The following is a 10,323-nucleotide window of genomic DNA, read 5'->3' as shown; positions in this document are numbered from 1 at the left end:
AACAGCTGGGCTGAGTCTTTGTTTGTCACTGCTCTTCCCCTTTCCTGCCCCCTGCTTTACCCATGTGAAGGCCATGTCAAATCCTGTTTGCTCTATAGGTGAAGGAATTACCATACAGTCAAATTAGTTCCTAGTTTTTAGCATGCTAACCTTGTCCTCTATCCCTAATGAAGGAGGGATAGCTCCCTCTCTCGATAGCAGTTCATCATTTCCAGTTCCTCCTCACCCTATGATGCATATTTAGACAACTTATACAATTTATACAAGCCTTTCATCCCTTTGTCTCAGAGTTTCGACTTCCTCTTTTTCATCTGTATAATCTTAGGTGCCTTTTTCTCTTAAACTTCAGCCTTCTTGAATACTGTGGACCAGAACTATGCAGTGCAATCATCTCCATGAGTTGGCTTACACAGTACTAGTAGTACACTTGTCTTTTTGTGTCTCTATCATGCTTGTGGCACACAGCCATTCTGTGAAAAGTTAATTCAACCCAATCTTCAGAGTATTGATAGTTTCCAGCTAATGACTTCCCAGTTTATAGCAAATGTTTATTGTTGTTCATGTGTCAAAATGTATTGTCCTCCCTCTTCATGGAATCATGGAATTGTCAGAGTTTGAAGGGACCTCTAGAGATCATCTGGTCCAACTCCCCTGCTAAAGCAAGATTACCTAGAGCACATTACTCAGGACTGCATCAAGGGAGGTCTTGAAAATCTCCAGAGAAGGGGACTCCACAACCTCCCTGGGCAGCCTGGTCCAGTGCTCTGTCACTCTCACCATAAAGAGGTTTTTCCTCATATTTGAATGGAATTTCCTATGTTCCAGCTTGTGCCCATTGCCCCTCATCCTGTCACTGGAAGCCACTGAAAAGAGTCCGGCTCCATCATCCTTTTACAAGTACCTTTAGGTACTTGTAAACATAGATGAGGTCTCCCCTCGGCTTTCTCTTCTCCAGGCTAAAGAGCCCCAGCTCTTTGAGTTTTTCTTCGTAAGGGAGGTGCTCCGATCCCTTAGTCATTTTAATTGCTCTATGCTGGACTCTCTCCAGCAGTTCCCTGTCCCTCTTGAACTGGGGAGCCCAGAACTGGATGCAGTATTCCAGTTGTGGCCTCACCAGTGCAGAGCAGAGGGGGAGAATGACCTCCCTTGACCTATTGGCCACACTCTTCCCTATGCAGCCCAGGATTCTATTGGCCCTCTTGGCAACAAGGACACATTGCTGGCTCATGGAAAGTTTGCTATCCACCAGGACTCCCAGATCCTTCTCCTCAGTAGTGCTTTCCAGGCACTTAAAGTACTAAATTTTGTTTGTCTCTCATTGTTTTGAATTATCCAATTCTTGTTACTTCATTCTGACCTGCTGTCTATTGCCAGTGTTCTACAACATTGTCACTGGTGCACTCCTAATATTTTTTCTAAAGTCATTGGTGAACAGAAGCTCATTGGTGATCAGAAGTCATTGGTGAAGGAAGCTCAGCACTAAGACAGATCTTCAAAGATTCCTCAAGAAACCTTTCTTTTCTCTTCCTCAATGCTACCCATTGCCTTTCTCTTGAGGCAGTTTCTTTATCCAGCACATAGTGTCTTTTTTAATCCTTATTTTCTTCAGCTTAACTGGTAGTTTTCCCATGAGGCACAGTATCAAATGCTTTAGTAAAGTCAGCATAGATGAGATCCACTGAATCTCTTTTCTAAGAAAATATCCTATCAAGAAAAGCTATTGCACAAGTCTAGAGCGACTGTATTACATTTATTCTATTTTCTCTTAATTTTATGTCCTCAATTAGTCATTTCTTCAAAATTTGTTTTAAAGTTAATAACTGTCAACATTACATTTCCCTCCTGCTTACCAGCCGGCATTGGATTTGCTGTTCTCATCTTTCAGTAACTCCCCAAAATTTAGGCTCTTAAAATTATTAGATTTTTTTAAAAAATACTTGGTTTAAGTCTACACTTTCAAGTGCCAGTTTTCTCTCAGTTTAGTGTGTCAGTTATTCAGGTCCCTTCATTTGTAGAGCTTTTCAGTTTGCCATGTCTTTTGCCTCTGAGTTTCATTCTACTGGAACAGAAAGTGCTGAGAACATTAGTTCTTTCCCCTTTTGAAGAGATATTAGAAGTGAGGGGAAGGAAGAAAATACCAACTGCTTGTATCTGTATTGCCACAACCAGAATGCAGTCATAAATTGTGCCATTGATCAGTAACTAAAAATTGAGAATTCTTTTCACCTCTGCCTTTTTTATTCTGCTTTTACCTCTGCAAATTTGTTGTTTCTTTTTTTCTTCTCACTTCACATGAGTTAAAAGATATCCTATTTAAAAAAAAAAAAACAACACATATTTGATTGTCCCATGAAGGTAATTGCATTGCATACCATGATAATTTTTTAAAAACTGAAAACATTATAGTGTGACCCAGTTTAAAAAATTATAGACTACGAGATGTGAACCCTTAACTTTCTACAAATCTCATAATCTCTCTGTACATAGGTGATAATGGTAATTAATTTTTGAAGTTTTCTCATCCCTAGAATTTAAAATTCTACTGAATTCTTAGAAATCAATTATGGAAAAATTGGCTTCAAATTCATAATTAAAGCTAAATTCCATTATTTATATAAGGCTAGAATTTTATTTTTTTTTAGTCAGAACAATATAGGATGTCCTCCCAGATGTCTACTCCTTATTCTTTCATGCAGAATTAATTCTATGAGAATTTGCAAGAAAATCCACCACAGTCAAATCTAAATTGTCTGTGGGTGGATTATCCCAGTTGCAGATTAACTCTGGAGAGTCAGTTCAGGTCTAGCAACATATATTAACTTCAGGTTATTGATGTTTGTGCTGCTTTGTAGATTTGTTGACTGGTGTCAAGTCTAAAAGCAATCTTGCTGGTTTCTGGTTTCACATGTCAAAAGTCTGAATGAATGTGTCCTGCTGGAGCAGAGTGGGCTCTACGTAGTTCAAATGATGATGTATCCATGTTATCAAATTATATCATGGTCTGTTTTACTGCAGGGCTTCCCTGTCATCTGCCCTGCATCAATGTGAGTTTGCTCCCAGTCTCCAATTTGGAGTAAGTCAGATTCCTGGTCAAGAGAGCTGGTATAGAATAAAGGGTGGCTCATTTAGGTCCATGCACTCCAATTGGTTTTGGAAAGAAGTGTGTAAGATGTAGGTCCCTCTGCACAATATCCAAACAGGTGATATTGGTTCAGAAACTCCAAAATGGCTCAGGCTGTGCTCTGCTGTGTGTGCAGCGCATCCTGGAAGGCATCTGGCAGCCAGCAGTCATCCCTGCCCTCCTGTGGGTCTAATTCTGGCACATGCATAGAAACAAATTAGTTTACCTCCATTAATAGGCACCTTGCACTTTCTCCGGGCTTGAATGCTGGTAGCACTAATGTTAAGTAGCACGAGAGCTGATTGCTGCCAGCAGCCAGTGCAACAGCACTGGTGAAAGTTAAAACAAATGCCAGTGGGCTGACATGAAGGATCAAAATGCAAACTGGATGTTCTGTTGCAGTTTGGCATAAAAAGAGCTTGACCAACTCCTAAGCTGCAACATCACCACAGAAGTCTCCAGCTCCATGTAGCCAGCTGGATGAGGAGGTACCCATATGCCCACCAGGGAGGTAGAGGCCTGGAGGGAAGGGGTGATCCAAGGGAGTAGCTGTTCTCAAGTGTCACACGACTACTTACCTTTTTTCCAATATCCCTGCCATTGGTCTGTGTGACATCCTCTGATCCTCTCCAGACAGGTTGGCTCTCCTGAGTGTCTGGGTCTGGATATACTTCTTTCAAGAAAAAGAGGAAGGGTGAAATAGTGGAGAGGGAAAACCAGTAAGGGATATATGCTGTGCCGCAGCGGGAGGACTGGCAGGACAGAGACAGGTACCTCCCAGCTGCACTGTACTCACACTTGAGGAGGAGAATCACTTATTTAATGAGTAGATTCCTGTGCTCAGCAAATGCCAATGAGAAATTAAACACGTTTACCAGCTTACATGCTGGGGAAAAAAAAGAAAGAGGTGAATTGTACATTTGTCTTCAAGGATAAACTCTCTTATGAAAAGCAAGCTTAAGTTAGGTTTTAGACATACTGGTGTTGGGTTTTAGACATAGATGGTCTCAAGAGCAGAGGAACAGGGAGAAGTTCTCTGACCTGTGTGACACAGGAGGTCAGACTGGATGATCTGACAGTCCCTTCTGGCCCTGGGCTCCATCGGTCCATGAAACAGTCACCTTTTCATTTCAGTAGCATTTTAGTCAGTTAACTTAGCTCATTTAACAATATTTTCTTGGTACGTATGTGACTCACTGATAATGCGTACTTGAGAAAGCATCCATTATTCGCAAAGCCTGGCTTCCTTTTTCATTTCAGCAGAATGTGAAGCTGAAAACAGGTGATTGATGGCTTTTTCTGTTTATTTTCTAAAAGATGTCAAGCAGCATATTTACTGACTCGACTCCTGCTGCAACTTGTTAGTTTGAGTAGTGTAAACACATCTTAACAACCCTTAGTAATTGTGGGGAGAAAGACATCATGAATATAACGAAAACTGACAGCACCGATTTCCATTCCTGTAATTTTTTTACGCGTATAAAGACAAGCACAGTATTTTGCTCAGATGTTTTGAAGGTTCTAAAACTTCCAGATAACAGTCTATTTGTACTCATATTTCAAATATACTACTTGTATGGTAAAAAAAGGTTAATATTTAGTTCTTTTTCTCTCAAAGTACTTCATGGACCCTTGTTTATACACCCATGTAAATGGCGGTTATCCATAACACATATTCACTAGATTTTGGAAAGAGAAAAGTCATTAATTACAGAGAAAAAAGACTAGCTGGCGTGGTAACTTACAGATGGAAAAGAAGCTTTAGATGAAGCCTAAGCAAAATGTAGGGAAGCGTATACCATCCAAATGAAATTGCATGTATTTATTTATTCTGGGAATAAGTAAACAACAACAAAAATAGAGAGATTTGTCCAAGGATGCAAAGTGAGTGCAATTATCTGCCAACTTTTCTTATCAATAAATCTTGTAGGAAAATAATAATTTAAAAAATACTATTGAAAGCTGTATGAAGCATCAAGAGTAACTTCCGTGTTTTTAGCAAATAGTAGTTCACAGTAAACTAGTAAATAGTATGGGGAAATTCATGCAAACTTGAAACTGGAATACGTTGAGCCTAATCTCTCCCACATTTCTAGTCATTTGTGCCATGAAACATCATTCAGAAACTTGCCATACTCACCTCAAAGGGAAATTTACAGTTTTCATCTTGTCCTCCTAAACACACTAATCCTATTGAAGAAACTATTCCTGAACCTTAGTTCCATAAAGACTGAAATTCTTGCAATTTTTGGCTAAAATAATTTATGATGACTGATGCCTGTGCAGGTGCACTTCTGATCCCCTCTTTGGTCCTTCTTGTTTTTTAGGCTTATTACGCCTTGCAAAGAAACAAGCAAACATACAAACAAAACCAGACTCTCTGTTCAATGCCATTTCTGATTGAAAATCAGAATTCTTACCCTTTCAGTGCTATTTCTGATGAAAATTCATCACTTAACACAGGTGACCAGGACTGCATCTCCTCTATGCCTTCCTGAATGGTATTATTACTTTCCGGAGACCGTGTTTCTCTTCATCATAATCTTACAGTTAGCTAGTGAATCTGTGGTCTTAGTCTCCTGCACTCCCTACTGATAATGATGTCCATTCAATAGCCATTTTTAAGCTATCTTGAGCTTATTCCAGGTGTGCAATAAGTGAACTTGCTCCAATGCAAAAATGCAACATCAGATTCAATGTAGTTAGCATTAGAATTCATATAATTAGAATTAGTTTCATACTAATTTAGAGGAGCCCTTTCTAGGATGTAGTTTTTGAACGGTCTACAGCTTATTTAGCTTCATTAGTAATAAATGCAATTTTGAATGCAATTATTTTGTTCACTTTGTTCATGATAAGGTCTATGAAGACCACACTGAATTTGTAATAAAATGAGTTTTTTATGCTGAAATCAGATGTGCCAGTCATACTCTGTATTATTGTAGCTGGTTTCTTGCTAAGACTCATTAGCATCAGTGATACTGGTACTCATGTATCAGCTGTATGAATAGTACTTGCTGTGTCTCCAGAGAGGGGAAGACACTGGCCACTAGAGGAAACAGCAGTTTCAGTCCAACATAAGCATAGAAACCACTGTTTAAGTCTGAAACCAATAGCAGAGTTTTCAGTAGGCCGTTGTCAATTCTGTTATAACATCTTTATTTTATCGCTCTACTTTTCACTATGGTACTGAAAAGAAAGCAGATTCACTCTTATAGCTGAGCAGCAGGTAGAAAAATGATTATGTGAATAATTAGTTATGAGAAATTATTTATTTGAATCATTATTGTGGTTTGTACTTTTGTTTTTTCTAAATGCACCTAAAATGTAGTGTCTTATTTAGATAACACATTTGGGATTTTTGACTGCTGCAAAATGCATGAATCTTGCTGAAGACAGTCATGAGTCATCTAGCGAGAGCAGCATTGTACTGGTGGTACAATAACAAAAAAGGTCTCTAGTGTCTGCTGTCTTTGTATGTCTGACCTTGAAGAGAATTAGAAATTGCTTGTTGCAGAAGTTGAGCATCTAATACATTCATGCACCTGTTAGTTCTCACGTATTAAATCAGATAATGTTTATAATGATCAGTAATTCTTTTGTGAATTAAATATTTTCTCTTTCTAGTGACCTGGACATTCAGCTGCGTTTATTTTTATTAAAAGATTGTCCTTAACATGTAAAATTGCTTATACTTCAAATATTGTAATTTTGCACAATTCCCGTTCCTTTCTGGCATCGTTTTCCCTTACTATTGAATCTTATTTCTAACGAAAGCAATTTTGGTTTGCATTTTATATTCAAATAGAGACCATGAACCAAGCAACACCTGTTCGAAAACTGGAAGAGGTTCTTCACCTTGCAGAACTCTGTATTGAAGTATTGCAGCAAAATGAAGAACATCATTCAGAGGTGAGGCCCGAACTGCATTTGCTGTAGAGAATAGTTTCTTCCTGGTTTTTTCGCTGCTGATGCGAAGCAATTCTGTCAAGAAACATTTTAACTTTACTTTCTGACATATGTTTAAGGCAGTTCACATTTACAGAGGAATAAGAGACTTGAAGATTATGAAAACTGAAGTGAAATAAAACTCTACTTGAATTCGCTTGAATGAACTGTAGGTTTAGAAATGAAAATTAAAGAGCATAAAATACCGAAAGCATCTTTGTGCTGGAGGTGGTGAAATGGTATGGAAAAGATTCATAGCCTTATACAGTTGTTCCTTCCAACTTTTCACCTCTCATTGAAAATAGAAAGAAAATATAACTGAATGCTAATTTTCATCATGCTGTATAGATTGTGATTTTAATGTAAAAATAATGATGGGTGTAAAAATCCCACTGCTCTTCTTTTGGTTTGAAAAACAGTGCTTTTAAACTTGCACTTTTAAAAATGGCATTATAAGGTAGGAAAAATAAAATAGAACAATTTCATGTTTCTTACTCAAGTCTCTTTCTTCGTGATACAGAAATCATAATATTTGGAATATTTAGAATTATAGCACCTTTTATATGAAGGAATTACAAAAATAAACTCGACCAGGTACACACAATTGTATATATTATTAACATTTTAATAATAATTATACTTTTCTAAGGTTCAGGAAATTGTTTTTAAAATGTTCTCAAAAAACTCAGTAAATATTTTTGAGGACTATATGCAAAGGGATAAACATGATTTAGTATATATAGTTATAAATATGATCATTCAAAACATCTGTTTTTATATCACACTATGGAATCTAGTTTTCAGCTTACATCTGTCATGTGTGAACTTGTTATAGATGTTTTATTTTATACTGAGAAACAGCTGTTTCAATGATTTGAAATTAATTCCCTGGAGGTCCTGTTCTACACTACTGTTGCCACTGTGTTACTCCATAATGATTACTTAATAAAATGTATATATTGTTGTCTTTGTCTTTTGAGGACATGCTTTATTGTAAGAATATTAGACTCCTGTGGAAAAGAACAGAGAAGAAAATAGATCAAATGGTACAACTCTGTTCAAAGACTACTTTCCATAGTTCCTACTTGCAGCCAGAAATGTAGTGTTTTTCAGAAGGGTAAATGTATTGCTTGTGCCTTCAGAAAAATCAATTCATCAGAAGTTTTCAATGTAACCTAAGACACCTTGAAAAGAATAAAGATAATGTTAAGATTTTTTTCCCCCTCCTTCACTTATGTAATAAATGGTCAATTTTACTGAAATTTATAGAGTGTGCAGAATTTCAATATCAAAATATATCTGAGAAATAGTTCAAGAAATTATACTTTTCCTACTCAAAATAGAAAATATAGTATGGTGATTTCACATCATAATGTTAAGTAAATGTTGAATGTTTGATGATGCAGTTGACATAAAGGACGAGTAGTCTCTAAAATAGTATATCACATTTTTAATACTAGATTTTTTTTTATTTTTTTTTAATTCATAACACTTCCAAATTTCGGGGATTCCCAAAGGGAAGAGAGGTATGTGATTCATGATGAACTAAACATTATTTTTCACTGTTTATAGCATGGAACTGTGCATTGAATGTGTAGCATAAATTGTTCTAATGATTTCTGGTGTTGTATTGCCACATTTGTGTGTCTTTCTAGAATCAGAGAACTTCAATCTTCCTTTAATCTGATCAATGCTTTTGTTCTCTTAGAATGTGTCACCAATTGCTAATTGCCTTTAGTCTGTTTTCGTATTATCCATAGTGACTGAACTACTTACTGTCTTAGCCTTGGTATTTGTTTTTTCATTCTTCTTCCTTGGTGCCTAAGCAATGATGGGTAGCTCCTGAGAGGGTCAGAAGAATTTCTGTCTGCATTCAAAGTGCCATTTGCTAAAGGGAAGAAGATGGAAGGAAAATGTGCTCGTGTTCTGGGTTTGGGTTTGCTTTATTTGTTTTGAGTTTTTGGCAATATTTTCTAAATAGAGTTTTGCTTGCCTAAAAGGGACACCTGCCAATGCCTGTATACATTTCTTCTGTCTCTATTTCATAGCATTTAGTTATTTTCTAGGTTTAAGGATAATGAGCTCCTGTTTAAACAGGATTTACTAATGAGAAACTTCTTCCAGTTTGAGGAAAAAGGCTCCATTTCAAACTCTTGCCAAAATGCTTGAAGCCTTGTCTGTCCTTTTCTCTCTGGTGCCAGTCAGCATCCTTCAATCCTAGCACTGCAACATGCAAAATACTTTCCAGTGATAGCATAGCATTTCTTTAAAACCTTTTGCCAATTCGTCTTTTCTCAATTAGCCCCATGTCAAATAGTATTACAGGCAGTCATCGGAAAGGCCAGGATGGAAAAAAAATATTTGTACACCACTTTTCAGAAGTTATGTTTTATTTGATGCCTTTCAGGCCTGAGTTCATGTTTCTACATTACCTAGAAATGCAAGTGGGAATTGCTATGACTTTGTTTAAAGTTGTGGGAATTCAGTGCTTTTATAGATCAATCTACATATATCCCATCTTGGCAACTCAAAAACATTCAGAATGAGATATTCAAAATAGGGGGCATATGTTTGAAAGCAAAGACATTTTCTTACCTAGTATGTGTAGCTGTTCCTCACTATCAGGTATCTTTGTTAGCTCTGAACAAAACACTCTCAGCAGTGTGTGATATTCATCCTATTTCATAAGCTCACTTCACCTTCGTCTTTAACTCCAGGATCATACAGCTCCCTCTGATCCAGCACTCAGCTTCAATACTGACCTTTCAAAGCCCAGATTTAAGTGACAGTAAAAAGGTACAGGAGTTATATGTGAAGCAGTCTTTAATGTGGAGCTGGTTTCACTTGCCGACACACTATTTTCCACAAATTTCTTCTTTTAAGCTAAGATTACCCAAGAAAACAGTGTATTCCGACATGCTGTTAAGTTACTGAAAATTAATATAGACTAGTGAATTTCTAATGATGTATTTATAGCATTTGTGGAAGGAAAGCTGGATGCCTTCCTCAGGAGAAACCAACATCTTTAAGGTAAAAATAGGAATTAAAAAGCGCTCTCTATCTATTAAAAAAAAACACCTTAGACTTCAAGGAATAAAATTTCACTTTAAATCCATCCCTTACAAAATGTATTCACAAGAATTTATTTGAAAAATAAATTAATCTAACTACTTATAGAATCAAATGAAACCAAAGCATATACAGTAATTTTTCAGTGAGGAGGCCTTCATTCTTTTCTTTGCTCTCTGGCAAAA

The 10,323-nt window shown here is 36.9% G+C and overlaps 1 protein-coding gene across 1 annotated transcript in view; it reads left to right on the top strand.

Annotated features, from left to right (window-relative positions):
* The window catches only part of CADPS2 (Ca++-dependent secretion activator 2), a 294,288-nt gene that overhangs the window by 224,291 nt on the left and 59,674 nt on the right, over positions 1-10,323 (top strand). Inside the window, exon 19 of the mRNA XM_014963349.1 lies at positions 6,930-7,033. Coding sequence (XP_014818835.1) covers positions 6,930-7,033 — 104 coding nt within the window. The remainder of the gene's footprint in view (positions 1-6,929; positions 7,034-10,323) is intronic.

Source organism: Calidris pugnax, unplaced genomic scaffold (genome assembly GCF_001431845.1).
Source record: "Calidris pugnax isolate Ruff unplaced genomic scaffold, ASM143184v1 scaffold44, whole genome shotgun sequence".
Lineage (NCBI taxonomy): Eukaryota > Metazoa > Chordata > Aves > Charadriiformes > Scolopacidae > Calidris > Calidris pugnax.
The sequence above is the reverse complement of the archived record's forward strand: the minus strand, read 5'-3'. Positions and strand labels throughout refer to the sequence as shown.